Source organism: Phalacrocorax aristotelis, chromosome 8 (assembly GCF_949628215.1).
Source record: "Phalacrocorax aristotelis chromosome 8, bGulAri2.1, whole genome shotgun sequence".
NCBI lineage: Eukaryota > Metazoa > Chordata > Aves > Suliformes > Phalacrocoracidae > Phalacrocorax > Phalacrocorax aristotelis.
The window spans coordinates 29472682-29489564 of NC_134283.1; the positions used below are offsets into that span (position 1 = coordinate 29472682).

Genomic DNA, 16883 nt, shown 5'->3' on the forward strand with positions numbered 1-16883 from the left:
ATGGATAGAAACTGGGGGTTCACAGTTGCTGCACATCGACACAGCATAGCAGTCCTTACAGGGAAACTCAAATACAGGGCTAAGGGGAAACATGGGCCCTTCTTATAACCACTTAAAATGCCAAGGAAATTATAGTGACTCAAGGGTGGAAAAATACAAAGGAATTTTGCTGCCAACGGACCAAAAAAGCCAAAATTTGAATAGCCACAGATCCTGAGTAATAAGAAAAAAATTAAATCTCTAGAAAAAGTAGAGAGGAATATAGGAAAAGAGTTGTTTCAGAGAGCTACCTTCTGAAGCAGTACTGAATTCTTCACCGTTTCCTACAAACATTTCAGCAGATGGCCGGTATAGAAATAGATGGACAAGGGTGTTGTCATCTGCTGCTATATTTTCACCGTACCACCTTACTTTTTTTATTGTATGAAGCTCTTTGTAAATGAAGGACTAAGGACTAGACATAACACGTTATGCTTAGCGCACTACATTTTGCAGATGCCGCCAGAGAAGCAATGAGCAGGACCGTGTGCTTGCAGGGGAATTCCAACTTGGGCACAAAATGCAGCTGATCTTGGAGCATTAAGTAAAGTACAGCATTAAATATGCAGGTATTTTAAAAGTATTAAGTACTAATCTCACTTCTGTTTATTTTTTTTCAAAAATGCATTTTATAGATTGTCAGGCATAGGCTGAAAAACACAATGCAGTTACATAACTAAAACAGTAGAAAACAAAATATTTGTATTCATCCTTTGTGCTTTCACGTCATCTGAGCTCATAAATGACACGTGAAGGACAGTACAGAATTAAAACTCTCTAGGAAACACTAGGTTTTGCTAGAAGGGGCACTGACAATTTCAAGGTGATGAAGGCTTAATTACAAACCAGTGTTATTCATGATATAATGGGAAACTGCTGCTTTCAAACGAAGTGAAAAACAGAGTTCTTACCTACTGTTGTCATTTTTTTTCTCCAAAAATTGAAAAGCTAATCTAAATTTTACAGCCACATTCTATTTCAGAGAAAATTACCTAGTTTACCTAGAACATGACTTCTGGAAAACTATTTTTCATGGTCTATCCCTGCGTACTATGAAGTGCTGTCATATACTATAAAACCACCTGTGCTAATCCAAAGCAACATCAGTGAGTTCATTTTTTTTCTGTGTATCACCAGAACATAATATAAAATAATTTTACAAAACATTTGAGAACTCTGTACAAGCAACACAGTCCTAAAAGACTAAATTTTGATCATATGAACTACTATCCCCCACATTTAAGATTTTTTACAACTCAATAAAATTTTCCTTGATTTTCCTCTAGTATTTCATAATAAGATCTACTTAAAAGACTCCACAAGTAGAATTCACAAAATTGATAAAATAAATTGGCTATGTTCAAACCTCTCAGGGGCTTTTGTTCCTCCTTTCAGTTACCCATTTCACTGTGCCATGTTGCCTACTGCCAGCTGTATCTCTTAGACGAATTGAAGCATATCTCCCCCCTTCTGACACTCAGCAGTGCTCTGTCTGCCTCTCGAAGCTTTATTTTAGAGTCTTTAACAGCATGAACAAAGGACAAGAACAATTTTCTTTCTGTTCTCCAACATATTATCAGAGATTGGGAAGTATGAGGGTCCAATGGATTCAGATGCATTTTGCTTGTAATAACATAATGTTAGACAGGATAAAGCCCTCCTTCTTCCCACTTTCTTCAAATGACTTTGCAGCAATAAGAGCAGAAATTAAACATATCAGAAGAAAAACCCAAAACAAACAGTGGGAAACTATGCGGTTAAATATGAAAAACTATCCCAGAGTAAAGAATAAGCACTCAAATTCCTACGCTAATCCATCTCAAAGTTCACTGAGGTGCAAATCTTTTCATCACCTCCTCATCTGGCGCCTGTACTGCTTACATCCAAGATGGCAAAACACAAAGGATAAAAAACTCTGACTAATGCATCCTTCGTAGAACCAGCTCACACTCTCAGGAGAGACGAAGCCATTTGTCTTGAAGAGTGATTCCCCCTGCAGAGTGGGGGAGACAGACATATTAATTTGGGCCTTAACTATCTCTCTTTCATTGAAGGGAAGAAAGAATTTGTTATTTGGGTCTCTAATGGAGCAGTTTGCTAGCAATTTTCCCATTTCAAACACCGTCTCAGCTGCTAATGTATAATGTTTTGTCAAGTTTACCTACCCATAACATAGACAAATCACCAGCTTGGAGAAAAAGAGAGAGGGAGTGAAGCATCAGTACTGATAATTCTTAGCTGTCAGATGAACAGAGCCTACAAATGAGACAGCCATGCTCTATTAACAGTGCCATCGAGCTTTTGCCTGAGACATGTCAGAAACGTCCCTCTGTATTGGGCAGTCATGAACTTCCCTGCTGGGAGAGAGAGAAAACGAGTGAATGAGCCAGATTGCTCTGGATCATGTCACTCTGCTCCCAGTGCTGGGGCTCTTTTGGGCTTGCATCACTCAGGCAGACAATAACCAAAAGCAATCTCCGAGAGAGAGAAAGCATAAGATCAGATTAGTGTGCAGCAGCAACCTGTAGCACACTCACTTCTGGCAGGATGCACACAACCTGAGTGAAGGTTGTTGGGAAGGGTAAAACCATCGCTTTCCTCCCGCCCTATAAGCAGGAATTTACAGGGAGCTGGTCAAGGACTGGTTGGGGGAAATAAGCATGTGCACTCCCCACAGTAACAAAGCTCAGGGCTGGGGAGAACCATTTATATTAGGAAGGAGAAAACTTCTAGAGCACATAACAATCAAGAGAGAGACTGTTCTTCCTTGCCAAGGAGTGAGAACAACTGGATTTCAAAAGCTGCTTAGAACATTATCTTACATTATCTCATATTTGGGCTAACGTAGCTTATTGTACGTTTTGGATGCTGATGAAGAAACGTCCACAGATATATTTTTCAGTGTTTAAGAGCAATAAATCATACTTAAAAACTGGTCTTCTTACTACAAATATGGGCCAGATCAGGTCCCTGTCCTGACCCCTTTCTTGCCTCTTCATTTGAAATATAAGGTTTATTCTTACCATGCCCAACAGGTTCAGGTAGCTGAACTGAAGTGTTTACCCAAAGACAGCCCTAGGTAGGAGGTACCCTTGTTGGAAAGGAAGGAATCCTCCCCCGTGGTTATGCAGTTGGAACCTGTGGCTTATTCTGCAGTGAAAAACGCAGAGAAGGCAGTCATTCTCCTTTACACCACAGCAGTGCAGCACTGCACAGGGCACTTCTCTGCAAACGGCAAGGCAAAAAATCCTGCAGTCCTGTTGCTTCAGAAAGTGTTTATGGACCTACATTACCAAGGAACAGCCTTTTTGTGGCTCTATCTCTCACCACTCAGTCCTCTAACAGATAGAAAACAAAGTGCTTTGGGATGGCAGGACATTCAGCATTTTAAATATCTGTGTTTACTGCTTGTTTTAACAGAGAGTTGAAGCCTTCAATCTCTACAGCAGCCAAAGTCTCTACCACCCCTATAAAAACCCTAAACACGTATGGTTCTCCAGGACTTTTATACTGCTGCCTTTCATCGCAGTACCTGAATAACTTCCAAATAAAATTAATAATATGCACTATAAATCTCTCTCATTGAGTCTGCCTTAGGAACTGGAGAGCCGAGAGCCAGTAAACTGTCCACCTATATTAATACAAGGTGACAACTAGAGTTTCCCCTCATATTCTGACGTTTGGTGTTGCTTTTCAGGGTCTAGCTGTTGACTTCCTGCTATAGCCTTAAAAAGGAGTGCTTCTTAACTATTTACCTAAGGGCAGATCTTCAACAGACAAAACACTATCAAGAAATAAATTACTTTTCAACATAAATCTACCTAGGAAGCTACATAGATAATTCTGCTCACCAAAAGACATCTTTCAGAATTAAACCAGATGTTTTTGTATGTTCCCTGATAACACTGTGTTCATCTAAAAGTAGTGCTAGTGATATTGGATCTTCTGACATACCACAGTGAATTTAGTTTAAGCTGACACAACTCTCTGGTTGAACAGTTGGTCAGGTGTCTGCTGGTAAATGCAGTATAAATTCAGTAAATGCTGAATTTGTAATGGCAGTCACATTATGAACCCAACATCTCTGTTGTGGTATGTTAATTTTGCACCAAATGCAGTACAGACAAACAGGAAGACACCAGAGAAATCTGTAGACTGGTATTTTGCAAAACAATTTTTGACAAAACGCCAATGTCTCTACCAACATAAACAGCCAGAATGCAGTAATATACTGCCAAACCTCAAGGTTTCTCCATCTACTGCTGTGATACTGTGAAACTCCACGTTCCCAGGTGGAATTTTTGGCCCTTCTCATCACCTGTCATTGTTATTCCTGCCAGTTGCATTCATTTATTTTCCTTGCTTCATCCTTGGAGTGAGGGTGTAGGCATCCACCCAGCATGCTGTCAGTGCCTGAGATCCCACTCATTGCAGTGCCACAGTTGCATTGTTTGTGGGTTGTGGGCATAACCAGTGAGGATGTTAAAGGTTAAACTGAAGTTGTTTTGGGGTAGAATACAAAATCACATCTCCCTGCTTTTATTCTAGCCTAGACAGGATTAATTTTCCATCTCAGCAGACTTTATTGGGTCACATGGACTTGGGATCAGAGTTTGCTGGAAGAATTTTATTGTATACAGGCATGCGGCTGTGAACACAAAGCCAGGAAAGAGCGAGTCATTAGGTTGGAGAGATTTGGCAATTTCCAACTACTTACTGCTGAAATGCAGCCTAATTACATGCTTCATTCATCCAGCATGCATGTGTTTATGCCGAGATGTTGTGGTGTAGCACACACAGCAGAAACATGCATCCCACTCCTGGAGTTCTGTGACACCCAGCAATTCCAGTTCAGACCCAGTGATTCCAGTTCAGAAGACTCCAAGGAGACCAGCCTGCAGGGTGCTACATAGAGGATGAGGTTCCTGCATTCACTTCAACAACACAGATTCTGCTGTGAGGCTGACTCAACCTTAGACCTTTGCTGAACACTTTTTGTTATTTTTTGGATGGTTTTTTGGGGTTTGTTAAAGGTTTTTTGGGGACTTGGTTATTTTTTTGTTTGATTGGTTGGTTTTTTGGTTTGGTTTGGTTTGGTTTTTTTTCCCACAGAATCACGGAATGGTAGGGGTTGCAAGGGACGTCTGGACATCATCTAGAGGCACACCCAGAACAGGGGGCACAGGAATGCTTTCAGGCGGGTTTTGAATGTCTCCAGGGAAGGAGACTCCACAGCCTCCCTGGGCAGCCTCTTCCACTGCTTTGTCACCCTCACAGGAAAGAAGTTTTTTCTCATGTTTAGGTGGAACTTCCTGTGTTCCAACTTGTGCCCATTGCCCCTTGGCCAAGAGTCCAGCCCCATCGTCCTGACACCCACCCTTTAGATATTTATAAGCACTGATAAAATCCCCCCATAGTCTTCTCTTCTCCAGGCTGAACAAACCCAGGTTCGTTTCCTCATAAGAGAGGTGCTCCAGCCCCCTGATCATCTTGGTAGCTCTCTGCTGGACTTGCTACAGCAGTTCCCTATCTTCCTTGAACTGGGGAGCCCAGAACTGGACACAGTACTCCAGGTGTGGCCTCACCAGGGCAGAGCAGAAGGGGAGGATAACCTCCCTCCACCTGCTGGCCACACTCCTTTTAATGCACCCCAGGACACCGTTGGCCTTCTTGGCCACAAGGGCACATTGCTGGGTCATGGTCAACTTGCTATCCACCAGCACTCCCAGGTCCTTCTCAACAGAGCTGCTTTCCAGTAGTTCAGCCCCGAGCCTGCACTGGTGCATGGGGTTGTTCCTCCCCAGGTGCAGGACCTTGCACTTGCTTTTGTTGAATTTTGTCAGGTTCCCCTCGGCCCAGCTGTCAGCCTGTCCAGGCCTCTTCAGATGGCAGCACAGCCTTGTGGTGTATCAGCCACTCCTCCCAGCTTGGTATCATCAGCAAACTTGCTGAGGGTACACTCTGTCCCATCATCCAGGTCACTGATGAATATATTGAACAGGACTGGACCCAGCACAGACCCCTGGGGAGCACCACTAGTTATGGGCCTCCAAGCAGACTCTGCCCCATTAATCACGACCCTTTGAGTTGTTTTTGCTTTTTTTATCTGAAGCTTAAAGTCTATACTTGGGAGACACATGGTTTCTACAGTACCTACTGGAAAGCAATAGTTGGCCTACGGTTACATTTCATAAATTTAAACAAGTAGGAATGGTTTTAACAACCGAGACTCAATGTTTGCTTTACTGAGAGTTTTTGTTCCATTAGGTCCCAGAAAGACTAACCCTTTAACCAGTCACTCAGTTATTTCATTATTACTTTAGCAGGTCAGTCCTGCTCACCCTCTACTGACTTCCAGTTACTTCAGGAAACTTCCAGCCCAGATCACTTTCCAAATTTTCTAACAATGCCATAACTAGCTCAGGGATCTGAGGATTTAAAGTTGGTTTGCATTATATTTGTCAAGATGCAACACAAAAATATATTTTTAGACTTAGTGGAAATGGAAACAGTAAATGGAGAGAAAGGAAAAAAAGTAATTGTTTAATCTATAATCTAACTTATTGTGAAAAGCTCCATACATTGTGTAACATCTGTTTTTAGTGCACATTTACAAATACTGACAAAGAAAAGGTAAAACACAAGTAATAAGTAGGAAAATTATATAGCTTTCTGGTAGCTGAAGTTCTGCCACCTGTAACATTTTGTCAACAGAACAGATTCTGTCATTTGGATATAAACGTTCCTCAAACGCTTTGTTCTTTACCTATTTTTTTAGCAAAATAAACAGAAGAATGCATATAAGCCAAAAGACAATTAGTGTTTCATGTAGTCAAAAATCTGATTACTATATTTTATTCCTAAGTGATGATTTTATGCTCTCTATTTTGTTTTCTGTGATTCCTTCTATACTTTCATAGCTTTCAGGATGTAGATACTCATTACACATCACAATCTTCTCATTTTGCTTGGCAAAATAGGAGCTTTTGAGTGACATTTGTATTAGATAAAAGAAGATATATGCCTTTTTGTTCATACCGTTCTTTTTTATTAAATAAAGCTAAATTTATGCTCCTGCTGAAGCAATGTCTCTGGAAAAAAACACCTACAAACCTTGTGAGGTTACTAACTCTTACACAGCTTGCTGAGCAAAATTCACCTGCACATAACTTTTTTTAAAAAAGAAGCCTCACAATTATAAAGACAGTAAAAAATTATATAGCCAAAATTAAAATTATAATGTGTACGAAAACTAGATTTATCAAAACAAAAACATCTTCTTATGCCTATAGATGAAATTACTTACACTTAATTTTACAAATAAAAGTAAAGATGAAAGAAATAAATCCTGCTTTGATCTTACAGCAGAAACTCCCTGCCTTTACTGCTTGTTTCTAAAACTGTGAAACATAGCTTCTTGTTTTCCTTAATCTGTCTCAGCTCAGAAAACACCTTTATTCTTAACATTTCCCATATATTCATATTTTCTCTACTGAGTCTTAACCGAAAACATTTTCTTTATCATTTCTTTAGTATTTTTGTGTCTTGCCCTCATAGAATAGATTTTCTACGTTATTTTGGCCTGACAATAGAAACCTCTTTTTCATATTGAATGCAAGGAGTGAATGATACAGTTTGCCTAGTAAGATCCAGAAAATAGTAGTTGAATTTGACATGTGAAGCTGTCCAGAGCCAATTTACAGCAGTGAATGAAAATCATATTATATTATTCAACTACAGGAGCCAACCTGATTCCCTAGCCAGAGAACTTGCCACCAGAGGCAATTATGGAACATTTATTACAGTGTTCAAAAATACTGTGCTGGCTTCAGCTACAGTATTTACTGGAAGCCTGGGAAAATTATTATAATTTTCTTTTAGGAGGAAGAACATTGTTAAATACAGAACTGTCATTCCTCTATCCTTAAAGTTTATAGGTTCTACACACTTATATTCTTGAAAAAATAAAAATCGCTTGCCTTTAAGAAGCTGAGAACTTCAAAGCCAACTGTTAATATACATGAAATCGTTATGGTGCAGTTAATGTATAATTTATATAAGAAAGAATTAATTTTATTACAATTAATAGAGTTACTAGTGCTTAATCTTTTTTTCATAGCTTTTCTGACTTGATTTTAATCAGTGGAAAATTGATTCAGAATATACCAGTAACTTAAGTGCCCAGAATTTATTGATCACCTTCCTCAAATCACAAAAGCTTAATCAGGATTCCTAACTGAAGTCCCAGCTTTCCTATAATACACAGGTACTGAAGAACAGAAAAGGTAATTTCTTCCCAGGAGGATCACTGAAGCTACAAAAGCAACAAACTTAACATCTATCTACAGGTCTGTCTGCAGTGCTGCCACACACAGTGGTACCCTCGTGACAGCAATTCTCTAAATATTAAATTTGTCAGAAAAGCATTAATTAAAAGTGGAACAAGTCAAACATTACATTTCAATGTGATTCTCTTGCAGAAAAGTAGGTTCTTTTGTATTTTGACAGAACCATGAGAAAATCGAGTTACGTGCATTAGATTATTCCTTAGTGCTCAAACTCTAGCATTTTTCCTAAAAGTAGAAATTATGCATCAAAATCAAGCACTGCTCACACCTACAAAAATATCGGTCACCAATTCAGCTATCAATAGCGAAAATGATAAACTAAACCAACATAGAACAAGTGACTCAAAACTGACCTTAAGCCAAACCTAGATGCTGGTAGAAGGGCTGCCATCCTATTTTACTCTGCTCAGAAGCCAGATGGGAAGCTGTGGTTGTTATCTCACCAGATACGGGTGCCTAAGCAGCACTTTTCCTTGAGGGACTGTCAGCCTCTTTACTCCGTCTGGAGCATTTAAACAAAAGGTCCTTCATCTCTGATTTAAATAGATCCTATCCAGCATTACTCTTCGTTTATACAATTATATTTCTCTTAATCTCACCGGATAGAAAGTACTGTAAAGGTTAAGTAACAGTGATAAAGCAAGCTTGATGTGAAAAAGCACAGGTCTGAAATCTAAGATCACTTTCAAGATCTAAGGATATACTTTAGATTCTGGAGTTTGATTTATAAGTCTGCAGATGACTGGGACTTGGCTTCTCAAAGTAATTAGCATTGCACAGCACAACGTGTTCAAAGCACAGCTCCTATTGACTTTTGCTGCAGCTGTGAGTCCTCAGCACGTCTGAATATCTCAGCTGAGTCAGCCAGAAACAGAGGATTACATCACTAGTGACCACCCATGAAACGTTTGTGTAAGTTACTCGCCCAGAAACAATTGAAAAAACCACTGGCAAGAAAAGATACGACCCAATTCTCTGAACAGCACTCATGAGAGTATGTTCCCCACAGTCCCCATTTTAAAATTTTTCTCTTTCTGCAACAAATAAACAGATCCTATCACCACACAACCCTGATGCATCCCTAGACAACAAGAAATTACTCCAGCCTTTTAACAGCAACATGAGACTATGCTGTAATTAAAGTGCATACCACAACAAATATATAGAAAAGCACTGAATGAAGACTACAAACATTAACTTTGGCATCTTCTAACTTTTTTAACCTTTTTTTTAGCATATATTTAATTTAGTGGATTCAAAATAAAAAGTGAAATAGCTAATTCCATCACAACGAAACTCATGTGACCAACCCAGACCTCTGCACTCATGTTCAACTGGAATAGCAGCAGTTAAAACAGTAAAACCCTGTGTAGTCTAATAGTTAATCTCTGCGTAGATGGTGCACAGGGACAAAGGTATGCAAATTGTTATTGGGTTTCTCAAGTATACAGTGACAAGGCAGAAAGGCACTGGAAGATGTGTGCGCATTCTGGTGGGAAGACACTCCTCAGCTCCACCTTCACCTGCACCACTCTGGCTCTGTCCTGGTCCTGCAGCCTGCCCAGCCCCCATCCATGCCACCCAGTGTCCCAGCCTTCCTGCCACATCCCCAAAGCCACCCTGCAGAGCTTGTGTCCCAGGCTAACTACCAGCTATCTCAGGCCTTATCACCAAATATTCCTCACCTCTCATAGCACTTTTATCAACCTGTCTTGATTTCCTTTGTTCCCAATCTTTTTCATCATACGTTTTGTTGTTTCCTCATTTGAGTTCAGCCCTCTTTTCCCAACAGTTTCTGTACTGGGTCCAGCTCAGCTTTATTCTCTCAAGTGTCTGTCCCAACCCACAATCTAGCCCTTAGCACTAGCTATTAACCAAATCCTTCTTTTACACAATCTGAAGATCCTTCACAGAAGCAGTGCCCAGTGCCAGCGCTGGTGCCAGTGGCTGCTGCTCCGGCAGCCCAGGAGTCTGCGTGCCTCCGGGCACAACAGCATGAGCACCCTCCGCCATGCACTCCAGACCACACAGCAGCAGGAAGGCCAGCCTCTGGGGGCCATTCCCTGCTTTCACTCAGGAAGGTCTTACACAAACTCTTACAAAGTCAGAAGCAATAGTCTCTGCACTACTGTTTTAAGGTATACAAAAGCTGTTCAGAATTAATATCCTGATATGCAGCCTTGTTCACAGTGATAAATTAAAAAACTGAGTAGATCAGCCTGAGATAGACAAACAGCATGAAAACTTAGTTCTAAAGAAGGGACAGAGGAAAAGTGTAGTGAGGTGGGGAAAAGATAAATAGGGAGTTAGTGATCACCCTCCAGTACTCGGAGGCATCAAATGAACCTGGCAGGCAGCACGATGAAGCAAATACTGTTTGAAACCATTGCTCCCAGTGTCCCACATCTGCAAGTGCAGGAGAGCTGTCCTTTCCCTGGCATAAAACCAGCCCAACACTAATGACTGACAAAGGGCAGATAGTGCTAGAGCTCAGATCCATCCAGCCCAATGTCTTGAGCCAACCGCTGCCCAAACCATAGGCTGATTGAAATCCGCTGCTGCGGCAAAGCGTGTTTCTCGCTTGCCCTTCTTTCACTTCCCTTTCTTGCCATTCCAAGCTTCCCGAATCTGCAGGGTAGTGACTCTCGCAGGCACAGCTGGTAGCTTTGGCTTTAACAGGTCTTTACTACATCTTGGCTTTGCTGTCTTCACAGACTGGGCTGTCATTCAGTCTGACAGGCACTGGTTGTGAGGTTGCCATCAAATCTGATCAGAAGAACAGTTTCTTTGGAGACTCTCTCCTACTAGTTTGCAGGTCATCCCTCCCTCCCTCTCTATATTCCTCCAAGGTCAAGTACATTCTGCATCCACACTATCTTGCCTATTTATCTTGCATGCATTTTCTCTCACCCTTTCTAAATAAATGCAAACTTCTCCTTTTATTGTAGATGCTGTTCCAGTGTAGCGAAATGACTATATTGTTCATTTACCAGCAAACCATCAAGCCATATTTGTTTTGGTATTTCTTTTTCAGTAAATGCCTCCAGGTGCTTAATGACTTTTGTTTTCATCCAAATATTCATGCAAAACTTTTCTATGCTTATTCTCATGTGTTTCTCTATAACATACACTGTTCATTTCTCCTTTGAAAAGCACAAGAGAACCACTTTGTAAGCAGAGAACCTTTTATAACATTCAACACACAGTCTGTATTCCTCAGCTTCAATTTCTTGTAACTCATTTTCCCTCAGTCAATTTGCCTGCTGATGTCAGCTCCCCACTGAACAAGAAGCTTTATATAAAACCGAATTGCATTCTGTATATTCTAGTTACCTATTTTATGAAATAATGAAAAAACAAGGCTGGGATAAAGATTTCTAGCTTTCCTAAATTCCTTTATTTAATAATAAACATTCTTGCAATGAGGGCCTTCAGGATAATGCACCTCAGGGAGAAGTGTAATAGAGTATCACAACAGACTTCTAAGTCACATGTTGCAGGGGTCAGCAGCAAGGGAAAATTAGTGTTGTATGATGCTTGTTTTATGTTCTGTGACAAGTGAGTTGCCTGTTTTGTGATAGGGCTTTTATCAACACAACCAAATTCAGGACTTGTCGGCAGCTTTGTCAGAGAAGGTTCTGCCTACCTATGTTAATGAAGAAAGTCAGGAAGGCTGAGTAAAAAGATCTTTAATTAATACCAAAACACAGAGTGAAATGTAGGTCACCTTTAATAACCATGTTAGACGAACAGCTGTGTGTTTCATGTTTGTAGAACAGCTTGTCAGTCAAGGGTTCTTATGGATACAATCTGGCTTACAAAGAAATACTGAAATTAAGGGGAAATAAAAGAACTAGAAAGCTGTAACTGAATGCAACTACTAACCAAGCAAAGGAACTTGGAAATGCCCCAAGTGGAACTGAGGAAGGCACAGCATTTTAATAGTATCATATAAATATTATGAATGGACTACAGTCTATAGGGGGAAATGTATTTTAGTGGAATGAGTATTTACAATGGCAGACAGAAACAGCTGAATGAAAAATGCACCATCTCAAGTAGTATCCCATAGGATTGTATGTAATAGCAACCCAGCCATGTAGTTTGTCAGTACCCCATATTCCACAGGAGGAATCTCATCTCTAGTAAGAGGTAGATCTCTCAAAGATGATGAGGATCAGATCATAGGATTACAGAGTCCAGAAAGAAGTGTTCAGGCCACACCACTACATATCCACCTTTTATACAAAGGGTCTAACTAAATGCTAACCATGGGGGATAAACCCCAAGGGGAAAAAACCCAACAGTACTGCTGTGTGAGAGCAAGAAATGGAGGTTGCAGCATGTAGAGAGAATTTACTTGCCCCCATTGCTATAACATTACAGCAAAAGAGTATTATTCTGCCTGTCATATCAATTCAAATACAGTCATTACTCCATGTGTAGCTGGAACCAGACCTCTGGATGGATTTTATATTGAATAAGCCCAAAGCGGTCTCAGACAAACTGAATTTCTGAGTAGTATGACAGACTTCTGCATAAACAAGAACAGCTATCCTGGTCAAAAGAATTTATGTCAGATTTTTTTCCAGGAAAACACTGTGGCAGCTTCTTCCATCTTTCCAGAAACATTTTTCTATGTGACTATAGGCTTTACTCTATGTGAGAATATGTACTACTTTGCCCTTGGATGTAATGTTAATTGCTCTTTTTTACCAGTATTTTTACAAAATGAGAACACCATTTTACCAGTAGGAAAAACCATATGTGAGTGATGTCACTCACTCAGACTTATTCTGATAGAATTACAGAATGGTTTAGGTTGGAAGGGACCTTTAGAGGTCATCTAGTCCAACCCCCTGCAGTGAGCTGGGACATCTTCAACTAGGTCAGGTTGCTCAGAGCCCCGTCCAACCTGACATGGAATGTTTCCAGGGATGGGACATCTACCACCTCTCTGGGCAACCTGTCCCAGTGTTCCACCACCCTCACCATAAACAGATAGAACTACTTAAATTTCTTAATATATATATTCCATAGAAATGAAATCTTCACAGGACTGATTCCCACAGAAAGCGAGCAATGACTGTTTTCATGAGGGTTACACCCTGCGTTCTGCAGACTACTCCCACCTGAAGTGCCTGTGAATTGCAAAGGATACGTGCAGGACTGGAGCAATACAACAGGTTTATCTACAGAAAAAGACTCAAACAAGTACTGCCTAAAATGCAAGAATTCTGACAGATCTAAATCATTAAAGGGGGTGCTACGAGCTTTATGTGATGTTCTATGGATCTAGAAGGTTTATAAACTCCAGGTTATGAAAGTTTCTTAATACATTATACGCATCTTGGCTTGCTACCTCATCACCTATCTTAAAGGCTCTCCAAGTCTTCCTTCACCTTCTGCTCTCCTAAGGAGATCTTCTAAGTTGCTTTTACTACAAGTTACAGGGGCTAGGTCTGTGGGCTGGAACAATCAAAACAGAGACAGGGCTTGGATATTTCATATTATAACCACACTAAAGGTGAACATTTTCACTTGTTTTCTCACACTGAGGTGAACTGCTGTCAGATTGAACTGCTGTCAGATTGGTGTGCCAGAGCACACCAATCTCAGTCTTCCTGCAGACACTGCTCTCCATATGATTCTGGCATGGAGCCACAAAGATCATCTGATTCCTGCTAGCATTTTCAACACTACAAAACAAAATTTTACAATTCTCCTAGCCCACCCTAAATTGTGAGCACGTTTGGACCAATTTCATCCTCTGTCTCTTATTATTGAACCATTCCAGCCACTCCTGAAAATTTGTACTCCATCTGACAGAATTGGAAACAGGACTAAACGCTGAATATTCTCAGTATGCCAAACACAATTTATATTTTTAGGATAATTTTAACTGACTTTCATGCACATGATAAAAAGTATTACATGCATATTTTGTGTGCCATAATATACTGGAAACGAACACAACCAATACGTTGTGAACTTTGTCAGGAGGCGAGCAAGCAGGTAATGGGCATTCAGAACAGCTTGCATTAAGAGTTTACATTTCCTGTAAACATTTTTACATGCTCTAGAGACATTCTCTACAACGTTAATTTTAAGATGTTGTTTGTTCTTTGCATTTACTGAGCTAATTTTTTTATTTCTAATATATCTTTTCTGTGAAGACATACAATCAGGCATAAGCTACCTCTAAACTGTTGTGCTGAGATAGCAATCCAAACAACTTTGAGGTGAATCTTAAATTATAAAAGCAACTGATAAAGTGACTTAGAGGAGTGGTGGTGTAGAGCAGGTCACTAGCAAACAATATAGCATGTCATCTTCATTGGCCGTAACTGTCACATTCCTGGTGTATCATAGTGGGCCAGGCTACTTATGAGCAATTCAACTTATGCTTTATCCTAAGGAATTTTGCTATGTAGCAGTAGTTCTACAGCAACGAGAAGCTGAACGAGTTCAGTGAATATACAAATATTTGAATCCATACTATGTAGATTGTAAAAGCTGGTTGGATGTCAGTAACCTCTGTACGACAAGCACCTAAATAGGAAAAGAATTGATCCACATTCCCTGTGGACTAACCACAAGCAACTCGGCTTAATGTAACAGTATTTCAGGACCACAGTATTATGAAGTATGGACACAAAAATAGATGATTGCAAATCCTAAAGTAGTAAAGACAAACAAGTCTGTAAAACCAGCATCTGATTTCACAACACAAAAAAGTCACAAAAGCATTAAAGAACTGTGAATAACAAAATGTAGGAGACAAGAAATAGAAGGTAAAATCAGCAGGGACAATGTATTCTGATGTCATACTTCTTTACAAATGCATCCTGCCAAGAAATCCCTCCATCTCTTGGGGAATTCACCAACTAAAAATAAAACAATTCAATTTAAAAAAAAAGGACTGTGTATTTGTGTATTTCCTTTTCCTGACTATAGAACTGTAATCCCAGATTTGTGAGATGCAGACACAATTTGAACATAATAGGCCAAGAACTTTATCTTGCTTTGGGGTAGGGCAACTTCAAACAGTATCTTAATTTACATTAAAGAATGGTTTGAGCCCTTAGATCAAAAGAATGAAAGCAAAGAGGACAACTACAATATACCTGATACCTGCTCAGAACAGTTTTCAAAACATGTGCCTTTCTTCCACACAGGAGGCTATGACATGGGCTGAAAATGGAGAGATGTGGAAAAGAATGGTGTGTTATATTGGCACTTACATTTCCCAAATGTCCTCTGGTAGATTAGCTGGAATTTCTGTTAAGCCCCTTCCTCGACAATCCACTACATTGTTGCTGCAGGTGCAGGCAGATGGGCAAGTGATGGAACTGGCACTGCATGACTGAGGTTCAGACTGGGAACCTGAGACATAATGAAAATATTAAACATCAGTTTTGAAAAATGATTGCCTGAGATTTTAACAACAAAATACATCAGCCTCTGAGTTTTCCAGATCCTTTTACTATATTAAGTAATAATTTATTTGGATTCAGTGAATATAATGTGCTACAAATCAACTGCAGAGAAAAACGTGTAAAAGATTACTGTGTTCTTATTCTTCCTCAGTCTCCACTCTATCAATCTCTTTCCCTCATGAACACTTCTTTGGTCCCCTCCATGTTCAGCCGTATCAGTTTATTCAAAAATTTAAAAAATAAGCCTCAAGATCAAGTAGTATTTCCAAAAGTTATCTTCGCCTAGAAGGTTCCATTTTACAAACACTCCTCGAGTATTTTTACATACTGAGAGAAGACTGTCGTCAATGATGACTTATGTTTTTGAAATGAGGTAATGTGTTACAGCATAAAGACTGGAAATATAAAGCTAGTTTTTTCAAGGTTAGACAATGCAGTTAATGGAAACACAAAAAGCATTTAGAAAAATGTTGAGTTCAAACCTTCAGATTCTTGCTTAATCTAATAATTCCACTGAAAGACAAGAAGCTACTCACAGAGCAAAGGTTTAGCATGAGGACGTTGCTCTATATATATTCTAGTCAATCCATTCCATTCAGATTTGTGTCATTAATTTTTTTTTAAACTATAAGAATTATGTCAGTTTTACTCAAATGGTTATGATTCCTATGTTTAAAATGTTGATATATACATACACTTAGACACAGATAAAACGATTTTGCTGCACTAATTGAGGTTATCAAGATGTGGCACTTATTGACTTCTTCATGGTGAGTCATATTTCCAAAGTACATGACGCAAGAAACCTCAAGTATCTTTCTGACGAGACACAGAGGGCTGAATGTGAAGGCTTGTGTTGAGAAGTGCCAAACTCGTAACACAAACAGGAAAAACTGGTATATTTCTAGATTATAGTGGATTATAATCACAAAACATATTTGGTCTTTTGGTTGGAAAAATTAAAACATTATAATTGTCAAACCACAAGTACATTCCTGGGGTTTGTCTTGGAAAAGACCCATGGTTAATACTTTCATAAATTATAACTCTAGGTGAC

General features: G+C 39.7%; 1 protein-coding gene across 3 annotated transcripts in view; it reads right to left on the reverse strand.

The window, feature by feature from the left end:
• SLIT3 (slit guidance ligand 3) overlaps positions 1-16883 on the reverse strand; it is a 547006-nt gene that overhangs the window by 177845 nt on the left and 352278 nt on the right. For all 3 annotated transcript variants that reach the window (XM_075102153.1, XM_075102154.1, XM_075102155.1), the window contains one exon: positions 15632-15773. In XM_075102153.1, coding sequence (XP_074958254.1) covers positions 15632-15773 — 142 coding nt within the window. The remainder of the gene's footprint in view (positions 1-15631; positions 15774-16883) is intronic.